Source organism: Ceratotherium simum, chromosome 5 (genome assembly GCF_057802395.1).
Source record: "Ceratotherium simum simum isolate JZ-2026a chromosome 5, ASM5780239v1, whole genome shotgun sequence".
In the NCBI taxonomy this organism is placed as follows: Eukaryota; Metazoa; Chordata; class Mammalia; order Perissodactyla; family Rhinocerotidae; genus Ceratotherium; species Ceratotherium simum.
The window spans coordinates 85180100-85197767 of NC_141904.1; the positions used below are offsets into that span (position 1 = coordinate 85180100).

Consider the following 17668-nt stretch of genomic DNA (forward strand, 5'->3'; position numbering starts at 1 on the left):
CTATGATTGTTTATTCACTCACCTGTTGATGAGTATTTGAGTTGTTTCCAGTTTGGGACTGTTATAAATTAAGCACCAGTGTGTGTTTGTGTACAAGTCTTTGTGTGGACATATGTTTTCATTTCTCTTGAGTGATTACGTAGGACTGGAATTGCTGGGTTATCATATGGTGTAAGTATGTTTAAATTTTAAAGAAGCAAACTGTTTTTCAAAGTGGCTGTACCATTTGCTGTTCCCACCAGCAGTGTATGACAGTTCTAGTTGCTCCACATCCTGGTCAACACTTGGAGCTGGCAGTCTTTTTAATTTTAGCCAAGTGGGTGGGTATGGGGTGGTTATCATGTGGATTTTATTGCCGTTCTCTGCAGTGGATGCTGAACATCTTTTCATCTACTTATTTGCCATCTCTATATCTTCTTTTGTGACATTTCTTTCAAATCTTTTGCCCGTGTTTTCATTGGGTTATTTATCTTCTTATTGAGTTATAAGAGTTCTTTATATTTTCTGGACATAGGTCCTTTGTCAGATATATTTATTGCATATATTTTCTTCATATCTTTGGCTTGCCTTTTCATTTTCTTAATATTTTCTTTAAGAGAGAAAAAGTTCTGAATTTTGTTGAAGTCTAGTTTATTAATTTTTAATTTTATGGTTCATATTTTTAGTATCCTAAGAATTCTTTGCCTACCCCAAAATCTCACTTTCTTAATGTTGTTTTCTAGAAGTTTTATACTTTTAGCTTTTACATATATGTTCATGATTCATTTCAAGTTAAGTTCTGCGTATAGTTTGAGGTAAGTGCTATGTAAGGGTTGAGGTGCATTTTTCTCCATATGGGTATCTAATTGTTCCAGCACCATTTGGTAAAAAGACTTTCCTTTCCCCATTGAATTACCTTGGCACCTTTGTTGAAAGTCTTGCCCCGTACATATGTGGGTCTATTTCTGCCTCTCTACTCTTTTCTCTCATTATCTCAGTGCCACACTGTCTGGTTCCTGTAGCTTTATACAAGGTCAGGGGTCGGCATCGTCTCATCCCACCGTCTCTGCGGGTCAGGCCCAGAGGCAGGGCCTCAGGAGAACGCCTGCCTGGGATAGAATCTTGGCCCTTTCCTGACATCCCAGGTCATCCACGTTTGCAGATAACTTAAGGTTTCAAAATCATCTCTTCTTACCAAGTCCAGCCTGTGTGTGTTTATCCTGCCTTCACTTCCCTCCAGAGCTCTGAGCGCCCCCGCTCTTCTCCCTTTCCCCCTCCCCTCTCCAGCACTGACCCCAAAAGCCGTTTGAGGTAAGAACAAAAATGCCCAAGTGTCCACCTTCTTAAAGGGGCACTTTTCAGAAAGTTTTCTAAGGAACTGAAAAGAAGAACTACATAATGGAAACCATTTTGCAGCCTCCAGCAAGGCCATTTATCTCAATAACCATTTCATTTAAAATTTGGGCCAAACACATAAATCATATCTTGAAAGAAAGTATGTTGATGCCACAGAAATTGCCCTGTATTTTTACCACCTAATTTGAAAAATGTGTTTTGAAGCTGAGAAGAAAGCAAACAAGCTGGGACCGGCCGCCCTCCTCCCACACGTCCCCTTCCTCCACGGCATCCCCAAAATACACCCGCGCTACTCCGGGGACAGCGGTGACGCTGACCCGGAATACACGCCCTGGTGTTAGTCACTCGCCGCCACTGCTGCTGCTGCTATTTTGGAGGCTCGCGCCTTCGAGTGCCGCTAGGTAATGAGGAGCTGAGAGCCCCACACCAGGCTGCTCCTCGCCAGGCCGGGCCTCCAGTGACCCCCTCTCGTAGCTCTGTTGCGCCCTTATCTTCAGGCAGAAACGCTAGCCAGAGCTCTTAGATATTGGTGCTCATTTAAGGGCAGGCCCAGAGCAAGGGTGCTGAATACATCAGGGCCCCGAGGCCCATTTTCCAGACTAATCAAATGGGGAGATGTTCGGCAGCCCGTGCTAAGGGCTGGGAATTCCAGGGTCTTCATTTAAACCTCACTGAGGAGTCCACGGCTAAAATGGAAGCGTTTCCTCCAAGCAGGAGGTTTCTTATTTTGCTTCTCAGCACTTCCTGGGAGGGAAACACAAAAGGAACCAACAAGTACCAAGTTCCTGTGCACTGTGGCGAGTCCCTGGGGGGCATCAGTATCCCGTCTTTACTCTGCATTTTTTTCTGATCATGAAAGTCCTATGTGAGCATTGTAAAAAAATTTTAGGGCCGGCCCCGTGGCTTAGCGGTTAGGTGCGGGCGCTCCGCTACTGGCGGCCCAGGTTCGGATCCCGGGCGCGCACCAACGCACCGCTTCTCCGGCCATGCTGAGGCCGCGTCCCACTTACAGCAACTAGAAGGATGTGCAGCTATGACATACAACTATCTGCTGGGGCTTTGGGGGAAAAAAAAAAAAAGGAGGAGGATTGGCAATGGATGTTAGCTCAGAGCCGGTCTTCCTCAGCAAAAAGAGGAGGATTAGTATGGATGTTAGCTCGGGGCTGATCTTCCTCACAAAAAAAAAAATTTTTTTACATGATTCCACCACTCAGAGGTACTGTTCTGTTTTGCTTTTTACTTCTAGCCTTTTTTTTTTTCTTTTTTTTTAACACTATGCCTGTATGTAACTAGGGTCAGACTGAGCATAGTTTTATTTCCTCTTTTCATTTAATACATTTCTAATCATTTTCTCACATCATTAAAACTTGGTTGAAAACATGTTTAATGCCCACCTAATACTCATCCTAAGCCTGGGCCAGTCTCCCTGGTAGTGTGGGGAGGACAAGGATTCCAGCCCTAGACAGCAGTTTCTCTTTTCTGGCCAGGGGATGGCTTGAGCCTCCTGGCCCCCAGGGGACATACCTTCTCCCCTGCCTCCTGGGTGCCGCTGCGCTGGCCTTGGGGGCCCACTTAGCCCTGGTGGGAAGGTGGAAACAAGCGGCCCTTCCTCAGGTGGACTGTCGTGGAGCCTCCCTGCCAATGGTGTCACCTGAGGTCTGCCCCTCCCCAGATGGAGGGGAGCTGCAGCCTCGACCTTGTTCTCCGTTCTTCCTCTCCCAGCCTCGCAGCTGCTCTCAGCAGCTTGTTCCCCACTGCTGCCCTCCTGTGCCTCCTTTAAGATGATGACCCCTGGGTACCCCCTCTAGGGCATCCTGTCCCTGTTTCTTTGTGTTTCAGGTGTTAGCTGTGTTCTTGGTGCCTGGAGCAATAAATTTAGGAGCCACTGAGCACCCCCAGTGCTTCTCTGAGTGCGAGCCTGGTGTGTTGGCCTATCTCTTTCCCTGGATCCAGGTTCTGAGACATGAGACCCTCTCCTCTTGTCAGTTGAAGCCTAGAGCATCTTTGTAGGGGCAGCAGGGAGGATTAGGGGGCAGAGGGCCCCCGAAGGTGGTGTGCCAGCCACATGTGCGCATAGGCCCAGGCCCTGCCTCCTCCCTTGATGTGCCTTTGATCTAGCGCAGCCAGACAGAGGCATCCTCCCCACCCACCGCAGGGGGAGAAGCCCCCATCCTGCTGCCAACATAAAGCATTTCCTTTCTCCCTTTTCTCCCCTCACCATTGGCTGCCCTGGGTGCTTTGTGTAAGTCATTATTTGTGTCTTACCAGCTGCCTTGGCCATGACAGTTTCTTTCTAGTAAACCCTTAACCTTGTTCCTAGAACCCCTGCAGCAGCGGGGGCATGGGGCAGTGCACTCAGGGTCCCTGAATTGGCGCCGGTCGGGGTAGGGGTGGGGGTGGGAAAGGCTGGTGAGAAGTTCTCCACCAGAAGACTCTAGTGCTGGAAGTTGCCTCAGAAGTTCTAGCTAGCCCCTGTCCTCCTCTCGCCCAGCCTTCAGCTGCCTGGTGTCTGGAAGGCTGAGTCTGGGGCTGAGGTTCCCTGAGAAGAGGGATTGGGCCTTAATTCCTCTCCCAAATCTGGTGCCCAGCAGAGGCGAGGCTAGAGGAGGTCATGAATGGGGTACAAGGTGGAACAGCAGGAGGGCATCTTTCAAAAGTGAGGCACCAAAGTGGTGGTATATAAGAGGGGAGGTGCAGACCCCTGAGGAGTGGGGGAGGAATCATTTCATTGCCACTTATGGAGAGTGAAAGGCAGATGGCTGTAATGTGAGCAAGGGGCCCTGACTGCCGGTGACAGACAGCAAGGGCACCTGGGTGACCAGTCCCCAGGGTAGCCCTCGCCATCTGCTCTAGCCTTCCTTGTGCAGACTCTACCTTCATCTTCCCTCTTGTGTGTCCACTATGGTCATCATCTGCTCGCATCAGCAGGCCTAGGCAGTTCACATCAGCCAGCCTTGGCTGAGGGGCAGAAGGATCTCAAAGCTTTTGGATCCCATGGTACAGACATCGATGTTAGGGCACCTACTCTATCCTCCTGCATTCTGGACTTACTGTGAGAGAGAGAGCAGGGTTATTCCTGAGTTGGCCCAGGTCCCTATGGTGTGACAGGAGCTCCAAGCAGGATTCTGGGAACTGGGCAGTCAGAACCTGGGCCTTTACCCACTGGCACCTCCTGCGGCCCCCCAGGCACATGTTGCACAAGTGGACCTGGGCCCGGCATGGTGACAGGTTAGCCCGAGAGGCACTCCATCTAGGGAGGCCCCACAGCTGCTGCAGTCAGAGCATCCTTTCTGACCACCACTGATCCTGCACTGGGGCCTCTTGGAGTCGAGAAACAATAATTGTCCACCACTCTGTATTCCCACGGCCTGGTCTGGGACCCAGTGGTGGGGCCCAGGAAAGAGAATAAGGTATCAGTGGTCTGGAGCTAAGGCCTCTCCCGGAAGGTTGGCTCTGCTGCCCACATACCCCATGGGCTCCCACCAGGAGATGCCCACAGCTCTGCCCCACTGTCCTTTGGGGCTTGGAAGCCAAGGGCTTGACTTGCTGGAGACCCCAGCAACCAGCTGGACTGAAGGACCCTTTCTACTGTTTGATTCTTGGGTATTATGTTGACACCAAAAATTCCTCTTTCTTTCCTCCACTGTGGAATCATATCCAGAGCAGATGGTTCTAAATCACGGTTTGTTCAAAAGCTGTGTAATGGGCCAGGCTCTGTGCCAGGGCTGGGGGCACAGCAGTGAACAGACAGACCCACCCCCACCTTCAGGGGGCTCACAGTCCCATGGGGAGTCAGCCAGATGCACAAACTAAAACGTGGTGACAATTTATGGTGGGGGGTCTGGAGGACCCAAACTGGTTGTTTGCAGAGACTGATGGGTGATCAGGGAAGGCGCCAAGAGCTGTGCACCAACAGGAGCCAGCTGTGCAGCGCAGAGTCTTGGGGAGGGGTCTCCCTCGCCAAAGGAAGGCGGGTGTGAGAGGAAGGGAAGAGCTTGAGCAGCTAGAAGCTGGTGAGCGAGAGGGAGCGTCACGGGAGGGGAACTTGGGAGGCCAGCAGGGCTGGGGCATGGGACCTGGTATAATTCACTCTGCCCTGAAAGCCTTTGAAGGCTGTACAGCTGGAGCACGATGTGATGGTGAGAAAACCAGTCTGGTGCTGTGTGGAGTGTGGGTGGAACAGCACCAGAGGGGCTGTGGAGACCCCAGGAGAGCAGCCAGGGGCCAATGGCACCTGAGGAGGACCGATCCTATTCTCTGGTGGGCATCAAGAGCCTGCAGAGTGACCCTAGAAACAGTCCTGCCTCCCTCCTCGGGATCCCGGTGGTGTCTCCACCCAGGCGGCTGAGGCAGGGGCCTGCCGGGATCCCTGGATGGGGGACGGGGAGCAGCTTGCAGCCTGCCCCCTGCTCCTCCCTGCTCTCCTCCTCCTGCCAGGCTGCTTCCTCCCCTCCCTTGCTGTCCATGAACCTGACCTAGGATGTCAGGGACTGAGCACAGGCCCACAGTCCACTGGTAGGGGGAGCCCCGCAAGCCCTGTCCTCTCTCTGGGCCTCGGGTGTGATTGGGCCCCCTGTCCTGAGCAGCCCTGTCTGGCCTGGCCCTCCTGTGGGCATGTGTCTCTGGCTGGCTGCCCCCTGAATCTGTTTGGAGCTATTTTCTGGGTGCCTCCTGTCCTTGTCCTCCCCTAGCCCCAGCGGTCCCCTGGAAGTGCTCAGTAAGGGCTCGCAGACTACCAGACCCCGCCCCCATGGGAGACATGGAGTTAATGCCCCCCATTGTTTGCCATAGGTTTGAGGAAGGTACTGACCACCTGGACAGGCAAGACTCGAAGGCCGCCCCGCCCATGCCTCATGCTGTACTACCCGGGAAATGTTTTTTGAATGAGTGAATGAATGAATGGCTATAGTGTGATCCCTTTGGAAACATGGTGGGGCCTTCATTCTTCCCCCAAGTGGACAGAACCCTGGCTGGGAAGTCTGCTGGGGACGGCCAATCCTATGTCTTCACCTGGGCCCCAGCAAATCCACCCCAGACCACTCTGTTCTCTGTCCTTCCTGGTGAAGAGATACGTACCTGTGAGGTCCCAGCGAGGACATGTAGGAAGCAGGGCCACTCAGAGGCCCAGGGAGGTCTGGATATTTCCATTTTTATATTAAAAAATAAAGAAATGCTAAAACTGGGTTTCAAAAACTGTGGTATATTTTAAATGTTTACATTTAACAAATGAACACTTTTAACACACACACAACACACAAATATAATTGTGCCATTCACAGGGTAATTACAGTGTTTATAAAAGAAAAACCCTAGCCCATGGCAGGCTCCATCAGTGTGGTCCAGAAATGGGACACAAGTTTGAAATTGGATGACGAACGGGCTCCTCTCAAACGTGTTTGTCTGTCTCATTTGGAGAGAGCGGAAAGTGAAACCTTGAGGCTCTCTGGGTGTGTGCGGTCCAGCCACACAGTCTCCCTGGCCCCTTGTGATGAGCCCCAATGGTTGGAAAGTCCCCCAGATGCAGAGTGGTGGGCCCAGTCAGTGCTGCAGGGCGGCGGCTAGGGGAGAAGCTCCGGTCAGGCCCTGATCCCCGGGGGCCAGGCCCCCTGGCTGGCAGGCCAAGAACTGCACAGGATACTTCGGTCCTCTCCCTCCAGCCCCTGCCCAAGCAGAGGGGTGGGAGCTTAGGCTCCACCTTGGGGCACCGGATCTGAGAACAGACATAGGGGGCCCAGGAGCCAGGACAGGTCAGAGGCTGGCCTGGCCTTCCACCCACCCTGGGTTTGCCCGTGGTTCCTGTGTGTGCTGTTGGCAGTGGGGCCACTCATTGTGCGTCAGCATAACAGTGTCGGTCCAGGAAGCAGGCTTCAGAGACGGTCTTCCATGGTTTTTTAGAAGGAAGTATGTGTAACAGTAAGGAAGTGGTGAGATCAAGTGGAAGAAGCCTCTGCTCTCCCCCTTACTAGCATGGTCTCCTTGACGAGTCACAAGGTTCCCTGAGCCTGAGTTGCCTACTGGGCACACCAGCATCCTGGGGCTCGAGAGGACCTAGTGCAGGCAAGTGTTTAGCCAAATAATATTCCAAATAATGTATGGATAGACCATATTTTTCATTCATCAGTTGGTGAACATTTGGGTTGTTTCTGCTTTTTGACTATTACTAATAATGCTATGAACATTCGTATACAAGTTTTTGGGTGGACACAGGTTTTCATTTCTCTTGGGTAGATACCCAGGAGTGGAATTGCTAGGCCTTATGGTAACTCTGTTTAACTTTTTGATGAACTGCCAGACTGTTTTCCACAGTGGCTACACCATTTTACATTTCCAACAGCAATGTGCGAGGGGTCCAGTTTCTCCATATCTTCACCAGCATTTGTTATTATCTGACTTTTTGATTAAAGTCATCCTAATGGGTATGAAGAGGTATCTCCTTGTGGTTTGATTCGTATTTTCTTGATGCCTAATGATGTTCAAGTACCTTTTCATGTGCTTCTTAGCCATTTATATGTCTTTTTTTTTGAATATTTATTTGTTTAATTTTTGGTGAGGAAGATCGGCCCTGAGCTAACATCTGTTACCAATCTTCCTCTTTTTGCTGAGGCAGATTAGCCCTGAGCTAACATCTGTGCCCATCTTCCTCTCTTTTATATATGGGATGCCACCACAGCATGGCTTGATGAGCAGTGCATAGGACTGCCCCCAGGATCCGAACCTGCGAACCCTGGGCCGCCGAAGCGGAGTGTGCAAACTTAACCACTACACCACCGGGCTGGCCCCCTATATGTCTTTTTGGAGAAATGGCTGTTCACCTCCTTTGCCCATTTTTGAATTGGGTTATTTGGCTTTTTGTTATTAAGTGTAAATGGTCTAGATACAAGTCTCTTATCAGATAATAATGTGACTTGCGGAAATATCCCTCTCACACTGAGGTGTCTTTTCACTTTCTTAATAGTGTCCTTTGAAGCACCAAAGTTTTTAATTTTGGTGAAGTCCAATTTATCTATTTTTGTTTTGTGGCTGTGCTTTTCGTTATTTTTCCTTTTAACTTTTTAAATATGTAAAACATTTACTTGATTCTAAAGATAAAAGGTATCCTCAGAGCAGTCTCACCTCCGTCCCACCCACCCCCTGTATGTAGCCATGTAGATTAATTTCTAGCTTATCATTCCTGTGTTTATTGCAAAATTTAAAAAGGATGAGCTTGCTGGGTCAAAATTTAAGACATAAGTGATTCTGTTGGATGTTGCCAAATTTTCCTCTGGAGGGGTTGTACCATTGATGTCCCACCAGCACTGTAGGAGTGCTGTTTTCTCACAGGGCCACAAACAAGATATTGTCAAGCTTTGGGATTTTTGCCATTCTGATAGGTGAGAAAAGGTTCTCTGCAGCTTTTTATTTTATTTTATTTTATTTTATTTATTTATTTATTTGTGAGGAAGACTGGCTCTGAGCTGACATCTATTGCCAATCCTCCTCCTTTTTCCCCCAAAGCCCCAGTAGATAGTCGTATGTCATAGTTGCACATCCTTCTAGTTGCTGTATGTGGGACGCGGCCTCAGCATGGCCGGAGAAGCGGTGCGTCGGTGCGCGCCCGGGATCCGAACCCGGGCCACCAGTAGCAGGGCGCGCGCACTTAACCGCTAAGCCACCAGGCCGGCCCCTGTGCAGCTTTTGAAAAAATCAATAAAATGCGCCCATTTAAAGTATACAGTTTGGTGAGTTGTGACAGATGATCAACTTTCTGTCACCATAGATTAGTTTTGTCCCTTATCGAATTTCATATAAATGGATTTACACACTATGTAGTCTTTTGTGTCGGGCTTCTTTCACTCAGCACAACGGTTCTGAGATGCAGACATGTTGCTGCGTGTAACAGTGGCTTGTTCTTTTGATGGTGAGTCCCATCCATTGTACGGGTACCACAATTAGCTGCTCTGCCTGTGGATGCACATTTGGGTTGATTCTAGTTTGTGCCTCTTATGAATAAAGCTGCTGTGAACACTCTTGCACAGGTCTTTTTGTGGACATGTGTTTTCATTTCTTCAGGGTACAGGCATGGAATGGCTGGGTCACATGGAAAGCGTGTTTAACTGTATAAGTCCCCAGACCTTTCTCTCAAGTAGTTATGCCAGTTTACACTCCCACTAGCAGCAGTCTGAGTTCCCATTGCTCCACATCCTCGTGGACCTTTGGTGTTGCCAGCCTTTTTCATTTTGGCCATTCTAGAAGGTGGGGTGTGCTGTCTCTTTATGGTTTAGATTTGCATGTCCCTGAAGACTAAGGATGCTGAGCATCCTTAGGAACTATATTGGCATTGTAGTTCCTCTTTTGTGAAGTGTCTGTTCAAATCTTTTGCCCATTTTTTTATTTATTTTTTTTTTTTTAAAGATTTTATTTATTTATTTTTTCCCCCCAAAGCCCCAGTAGATAGTTGTGTGTCATAGCTGCACATCCTTCTAGTTGCTGTATGTGGGACGCGGCCTCAGCATGGCCGGAGAAGCAGCGCGCCGGTGGGAGCCCGGGATCCGAACTCGGGTCGCCAGCAGTGGAGCGCGCTCACCCAACCACCAAGCCACGGGGCCGGCCCTGCCCATTTTTTTAAAAGTCAGGTTGTCTTTTTATTATTGAGCTATGAGAGTTCTTGGTATATTCCAGATGCAAGTCCTTTTTATATACAGTATGGGTATTTTCTCCTAGTCTGTGGTTTGCCTTTTCATTTTCATAGTGGTGTCTTTCAGAGACCATAAGTTTTGATTTTTGTGAGTTCCCAATTTTTTCTCTTCTGGTTACCATTTTTTGTGTCCTAAGAAATTGAAGCATTTCTCTTATTCTGAGTAAGGTTGAGCACCTTATGTTTAAAGTCTACTTGCCTGTCTTTTTCTGTGAACTGTCCATGTCTCTGGCCTCTTTCTTTAAAATCACTTTATTGGTCTTTCTCGAGTTTTGAGAGCTATTTGTACATTAGGGAGATTAGCCTTTATGGTATGTTGTGATGTTTTCTCCCAGTTTGTTGTCTTTTCAACTTGGTGTTTTTCTCATGCAAAATTGCACGTGTTTTTACATAATCCAATGTTATCTGTTTTCATTGCTTATAGATTTTGGGTCATAGGCTTCCCACTCCCTGGTTACAAAGGAATTCACCCATGTTTGCATCTAGTCTTTGAATGGTTTCATTTTTTACGTTTAGATCTCTGTTCCATTTGGAAGTGATTCTGACGTACAGTGTGAGGCATGGAATCAATTTTATCTTTTTGTAAATGACTCCAGTTATCCCCATATCATTTACTAAAAAGTCCATCTTTTTCTAATGATTTGAGATCACATTGCCCAGACCTTTATTATTAAATGCCTAAATTTCCATATGTACTTGGACATTCTACTCTGTTCTGTTTCTGGACTCATTTTGTCCCATTGGCCCATGTGTCTATTCTTGTGCTGATGCAGCCCTCTCTAAATTATAGACTTTATGACATGTTTAATCATATAGGAGGGGAGCCTCCTCATTGCTCTTCTTTTCAAAGGTTTTCCTAGATAGTCTTGCTTATTTTTCCACATAAACTTTAGAACCAGCTTGTCTAGCTCCAAAAAAGATTATTGATTTTTTAAAACTGAGATTATCTTAAATTTATATATTAACTTGAGAGAAGTTGACATCCTAATTGACGTCAACAATAAACAGCAAAAACAAGGGCTGTTTCCCCATTTGTTCCAGTTGACTTTTCTTGAGATTCTTGGGAGGACTGTTGCAGGACTGCTTTGAAGGGTTTTTTCATATAGATGTTGTACATTTCATGTTAGCTTTATTCCCTAGTAATATATCTTTTTCATTGCTCTTATAATGGGTTCTTCTCCTTTGTTATGTTTTCTAACTGGATGTTGTTTGTATATGGGAAGGCTATAATTTGTTGTTGTTAATTTTGTAACTTGCTATCTTACTGAATACTCTTTATTGTCTGTATCCATCTTAGCATTTATTTTCTAGCTGTACTTGAAAATCATCTATAAAAAGAGATCATTTGTCTCTTCCTTAGGAGATGAACTTTTTTTTTTTTTTTTTTTGGTGAGGAAGATCAGCCCTGAGCTAACATCTGCCAATCCTCCTGTTTTTGCTGAGGAAGACTGGCCCTGGGCTAACATCCGTGCCCATCTTCCTCCACTTTATATGGGATGCCACCACAGCATGGCTTCCCAATGCATCAGTGCATCACTGCGCGCCCGGGATCCGAACTGGTGAACCCCGGGCCGCCTCGGTGGATTGCATTCAACCACTTGCGCCACCGGGCTGGCCCCCAAGAATGAGGGAGCCTTTGCACCAGGTCTGCGTGCCCGTGGCACAGTGAGGGGCTCCATAAATGTGTGTTCATTGAGGGGCTGAGTGAAAGAAATGATGAACCGTGCTGGTGAACCCTCTGGTGGCTGGTTTCCCCACTCAGATGGAGAGAACTGGAAGATCATCAGCTACAGGGGCTCCTAAGTGCAGCCTTCATTTGAAACACAGCCTTGCGGCCATCCTGCCCCCTATTGCTGAATCCCACCCAAGGGGCAGGCCCAGGAGGTTCAAGCCATGCTGAGGATGAGGTGGGTGGGGAGCTGGGCCCAGAGAAGGGCAGGGCCTGCCTCGCCACACTCAGGTTGCTGGACCCTAGACCTGGCTTCTCCACACTCCATTCCTACTCCTGCAGGCATCTGGGTCTTTGCCACCCCATCCTAATGTGCTGGGACAGTAGGGTCCATGCAGAATTGGGGGGGGTGTGTGTGAAAGGCATACCCACTACCAGACCTCAGCCCGGGTAGCCGGGGTCCTCAGGAGAGAGGAAATTTCCTTCTCTGTTTATTTTCCACAGCCTTGACTTTGAAAGCCAAGCTGGTGTTGATATTTACCTTGGCCAGGCCTCCCCGTCTCCCCTGGCCAGCGTCATGTAAACACAATGTTCCTTCTCTCAGCTCTGCTGGTGTTGAGGTGGCCTTTTGCAACCAATTCTAGGAATTTTGAAAGTCTGAAAGCATAAGGTCAGGGACCAGCGCCCCCAGGGAGCCCGGGGTGAGAGGAGCCCCAGGGGCCGCCATGCTGGCCTCTAGCTCCCTCCTGGGGATTTCTGCTGATGGCCACAGAGCCAGGCCTATCTGGGCCAGCTGGGCAGGGCCTCCCCTCCCCTTCACTCCTTCCTCTTCACAGCAATGCCGTGGGGGGCCCCGTTCTCCCCATATTCATGCCCCCTCCACCCCTGGGTCAGACTGAGAAGTCTCAGGCTCCCCAAGGATGCACACTGAGGGCCACAGGCAGGATCTGGCTGTCGCCACTGTCCTGCCCCAGGCCCCCCAGGGTTGGTGGGGAGAGGGCTTACTCTTGAGGGACAGCCAGCTCTTTAGCTTTTGCCCGGGCATGTGGTCTTTAGTCCAGCTGGCACCTGGACCCACAATTCACATGGACAATGGAGCAGTCCTCCTGGGGGTGGGAGCCTGCTGAGGCGGGATGTGTGTGCGCAGGCAGGCTGGGCCCCCTTCAGCAAGTGCACAAGCCAGAATCCCTGCCCCCAGGGAGGGCGGATGGGCAGTAGGAAGGAGGTGATTAACGAGGATGATTTGGGGTAGTGGTCAGTGCTACTGAAACAAGAGTGAGCAGGGACGGGCTGGGGCAGGCATGGCCACCCTGCAGCGGATGCTGGAGAGGTGAGGAGGTGTTCACACACCCCAGTCTGAATCCCAGCTCAGACCCTGGTTAGCTCACTTACCAGAGAGGCCTTGGGTAAGTGACTGAACAACTTCTCTGCGATTTGGTTTCATTACACAAGAAATGGAGGTGTCAATCCCTTAGTGACACGGGAGTTGTGAGGCACACAGCGTGTCATCTACACATGGGAGCCGTTTCTTTTGCTTGTTATCACAACTGCGTGATTTGAGACAGCATCAGTGGGCACCACCAGGCAAGTGAACCCTCTGAACGTCTCCCCCTTCTCCACGCAGATCTGGGACATGAGCGACGATGAGACCGTCTGACATGGCCCACCCTCGCGTGGCCGGCTTCTCCCTGGCTGCCTGCCGAGGAGCTCACAACCCCGGAGCAGGACTGCCACCCCCAGGACTGGCGATTCTGGGCCTTGTGCCCCTCCAACTTTTCTGGTCCCCTCCTCTCCACATCTTGAGGACTGGAGCCTCCCTCCGCTGTCCAGGACCTTCTGGCGTTCTCCATTTCTCATGATTCATGATCCCACCAGTTCTGAGCTAAATAATAACCTTGGCTTTGGCATTGCCGTTTATCTGGGACTTGATTCCCTCCATGAGCAGTTCTTTTCTCTGTTGTCACAACTGTTGTTTGATAGTAAACCTCCCAGGATCCTTCCTGCCTTCACCCCCATGGGGTAGCACTGAGAAGAGGCCCAACATAGACCAAAAGGGGAAGTGAGAAACCAGCTCCTTCCAGTAGCCACTGTGGGCAGCAGCACCCGAGTCCCTGGGCACCGATGAGGGCTGGGGTTCCCTGTGAGCTCTCCGTCAGCCCGGCCTGCTGGAGAGGGAGGCAAGCAAGGAAAGCTGAGCTTCCTGCGGGATGGACAGGACCGTGCTCTTCCTAGTGAACCCAGAACTCCACCAAGGGCCGAGTCTGCTGCCCAAACAGCGCCTCCACCTCCCAGCCTGTCCTCAGCTGTGGGCGCAGCACCGAAGCCTCCCTGCTCAGGGGAGGAGAGAAGTTGCTGCTGCTGCCTTGAGCTGGTGGAAGAGCCCGAGACAGACAGACAGGCCTCAGAGCCAGGTGCTGGCAACTGCCCAGGTGGGGCCCCTCCTGCCACCCCCCCCGGACACCCGCAGCCCAGAGAAGGCCTCAGAGCAAGGGCTGCTTCCCCTACCCCACCCCCACCCCCCGCCAGGGTCCTCCCTATTGGTGGCTTGGAGCTCCCGATGCCGTCTGTGTCTGCCTCAGTCTGTGGCCAGGTGTCCCTTGGACGGTGGGAGGGTTCAGACAGGCTCCGCTGCAGGTCACTCAGGCTGGTTTTCCTCCTTATCCTGGGGTTGCTCGTCTGAGACACCCGCAAAGGTGGCTGTGGAAACCCAGGAGAGGGAGGTGCCCTCTCCACGCTTTTATTCCTATGGTGTCATCTTTTGTCTCAGGTCTGGAATCAAAGTGGAGGCTGACTCTTTTACACGAGTAGGACTGCTGTAGGTTAGGTTTTAAATGATGCCTCTCCTAGAGTTAAAATTAGAATTAGTTTTCCAGCCTATGTGGGGCTTAAATAGGGACACCGCCATACATAGGTGCAGGGCCGCTGAGCCTACCCCACCCTCCCCGGGGCCTCCCAGAGAAGGCCCTGCCCAGCCCGGCACTGTCACTCTAGGACCGAGTGGGCACACACACAGTCTGTGGTTTAAGAGCACTTTATTATTGTTCTTAAGGCTACTTTTAAGTACAAAAAAAAGATGGCCTGCCAAACCTTTTTTTTCTTCTTCTTCTTCCAGGAAAAACAGGCCACAGAAAATGGTATATTACAGATTTACAAACATGGAGAGAACGGTCAGAACGCACTGCAGATGGCCTGGCTCTGTGAAGAAGCTCACTGTGCTCCTGAGGCCCGGGCTGTGTCCTTTCCCAGGGAAATGTTAGGTTTTTCTGCTTCCTTGTCTGCCCGAGGCCCCTCCAGGGTCCTGCCTATCCCAGATAGGTCAGCGCACCAGGGGCCCGGCCGTCAGCACCACCTCCTCCCAAAGCGGTGGCCTCTTTTGCTGACAGAGGGGTGTCCCAGGAGCCCATTCTTCACAGAGCCCACCAGCAGTGGGGTTGTTTTCCTGTGGCGACACTCAGTAGCCTGTAGCAATAACAAACTAGTGGCTATTAAGGCAGATGCAGTGTTCTCATAGAATAACTGTGTTCCTGCACTTTTACAGACAAAATCTACAACAAAAAAAGATCAACTTTTTTTTCCAAACAAAAATATGAATGATTACAATAGGAAAGGGAAAAATTAAATAGCTACATATCATTAACAAATTAATTGTTCTTCAAAAAATACCTACAAATTTCTCTGTACATTCTTTACGCACAGCGTAATGATGGTCTTAAAGTTACCTATATAAAAAAAGTGTTCTCAACGATTTCTCCTACAGAAAATATAGGGGCCTGACTGCGAAAGCCTGGAAGCCCAGTTAAGTGGGAGTGAAATGTGTGCAGGGCAAGAGGAGAAGGGCTTTTCTTGCGCCTTTTGAAAGACCCGCAGCCACCCTGTGGCCACAAGAGCCAATCCTTCAACCTTTTCACCCAGTGCCAATTTTCAAAATTAACCAGCTATCCTGTTATTTTTCTCATACTGAAAACCAGCCTCGAGGGTTCCCATGAGTCCACAATGCCTCGCAGGTGAGGTGGTCACACCTGCGTCACCTGGCCAGGTGACTTCTTAAGCCCTCTGGTGGGCGAGGCTGGAATGTAGCGCAGTGGAGGGGCGGGGGTAGAAACGTGCGTTTACCACGAGGAGCAGCTGTTGAACACCCACAGCTGTGTCTGTCATGCTTGCTTCTTCACCTAATCTCTAGTTAGTAGCTATTACTCTAGCAAACAATAATAAATGCAGTAATAACTGTATAAAGTCAGAGGAATGTATACTGCCTTGGCCCCAGCGTAAGAGGAAGCATACAAAATACCATATCACAGATTGTCAGTAATCTGCTGTTCAGCCAAGAGAGTTTAAAGGGAGCAGTTTCTGCATCCAGGGCAGTTGGAAGACACCAATCCCAACTCCCCTGGGAGCTAGTAATAAGCAGACAGGGATGCAAACAATAAATGACGTCAGCCTGCAGCAAAAACTCCAGCATCCTACACGAGGCTGACCAACCACTCAACTGCCCGTCTCCAGGGCCTGCCCGTGGCCGGCCGGCCCCCACTACTTGGGAGTAAGGTGAATATCAAATACAAATCTTAGAGCACAACTGTACCAGCAGTAAGTATATCTAGGACTGTAACTGACAAAAATAAACTAATTCTGAAAAGAAGCTAGTAAGTATTAAGGTTTTTGTTTACTGTCTATACAATTAATAGAAACCAGCTATTTTCCTCCATTAAAACATGCATCACGTTTAAAGCACTATGGGATCCTCCAGCCTCAGCTCTAGCCTAACAAACTGCAGTGTTTAGAGAAGGTAAAATGCCCGTGATTGGTGGAGTCTGCAGTCCAGTTGCAAGCACCTGAAATCTAGAGAGAAAGACCTATAACCTGTATGAGACTTCCCCTTCCAAAGCTGTTTTGTCTAAATTAAAAAACAAACAACAACAGAACACACAAACGGCCAGAAATGTCATCCTTAAACCCTTTGTTTTCCAGCAGTTTGCCCTCAGAGTACTAGCATCTCACGTAAAGTTGTCAGGCAGGCAACTTGAGTCCTCCTCCAATAGTGCAAATCAGACACGACGGTTCTCTGCTCTCTTCAAGTAGACGCACACACACCAGCGCGCACACGCACGGGCTGCACCGAACACACAACGAAGCTGAGCCACACACACCCCAGTCTCGAGAAGCAAATTAACAAGCACAAAGCATTTGGGTCACCAATGTCATGGCTTTTGACTGAGAAAGCATGCGCCATGGAGTCCTGGCCCCTGTCTGGGCAGCAGACCTGCATCAGAGGTTTCTTTGGTAACCAAGGCAGGAAGTTAGGATGCTACATGAGACAGATGTTCCCCCACGCAGTTCCTGCTATCATGTTTGAGGGCCCCCCGTGTACGAATACCAAGCAAGTACAAAAACAGAACAAAAATCCCAACAACATGGTTTTTGCGAATAAACCATCCCTTCCCTTCCCCCCACCCCACCCCCACATTTTTTTTTTCCCCATTTTTTAAGCACTGACTGTTCAAAGCTCAGGCAAACCATGCAGACTGACATCTTGTTCAAGGGCAGTGCTCCCTTCACGAGACCACGGAGGGGGAGTGACTGTGGCTGACCATGTGGGCAGAGGGGCTGGCCGGCTGGCCCCTGCGTGAGGCTGACTCAGGGCTGCTGGATGCGCCGTCCTTGGCCGCCTTGATCTGAAGCCACGTGTCACCCAGGGCTTTGGCAAAGTGGTCGTCCACAGAGCCCGTGATGGACACCGAGTTGGGCGCCGGCTCAGGCTCCTTGTAGTTCTTGCCCAGGCTTCTGCGGAAGTGCTCCTCCACCACAGGGTCACAGGTGGTGGTGGCTGCGGGAGAGCAGGACAGCGGACAGGTCAGGCTCTGGGGACAGAGGACCTGCCAGCCTAGCTGGGCACTTGGGCAGGTCACTTTTCTGAACCTGTAACATGTCTGCTGCCCTGGGCTAGCTACAGGTTCAGCGAGAAAGTGGCATTCAATAATGGTAGATCTCGTTGT

The 17668-nt window shown here is 49.9% G+C and overlaps 2 protein-coding genes across 16 annotated transcripts in view; one reads left to right on the forward strand and one right to left on the reverse strand.

Moving 5' to 3' along the window:
• ATG7 (autophagy related 7) overlaps positions 1–14617 on the forward strand; it is a 253951-nt gene extending 239334 nt beyond the window's left edge. For both annotated transcript variants that reach the window (XM_087431501.1, XM_087431505.1), the window contains one exon: positions 13303–14617. In XM_087431501.1, the coding sequence (XP_087287627.1) occupies positions 13303–13335 (33 nt within the window). In that variant the 3' untranslated portion in view covers positions 13336–14617. The remainder of the gene's footprint in view (positions 1–13302) is intronic.
• Positions 14618–14693: 76 nt separating this feature from the next.
• The window catches only part of VGLL4 (vestigial like family member 4), a 165286-nt gene continuing 162311 nt past the window's right edge, over positions 14694–17668 (reverse strand). For all 14 annotated transcript variants that reach the window (XM_087431509.1, XM_087431515.1, XM_087431518.1 and 11 more), the window contains one exon: positions 14694–17499. In XM_087431509.1, the coding sequence (XP_087287635.1) occupies positions 17228–17499 (272 nt within the window). In that variant the 3' untranslated portion in view covers positions 14694–17227. The remainder of the gene's footprint in view (positions 17500–17668) is intronic.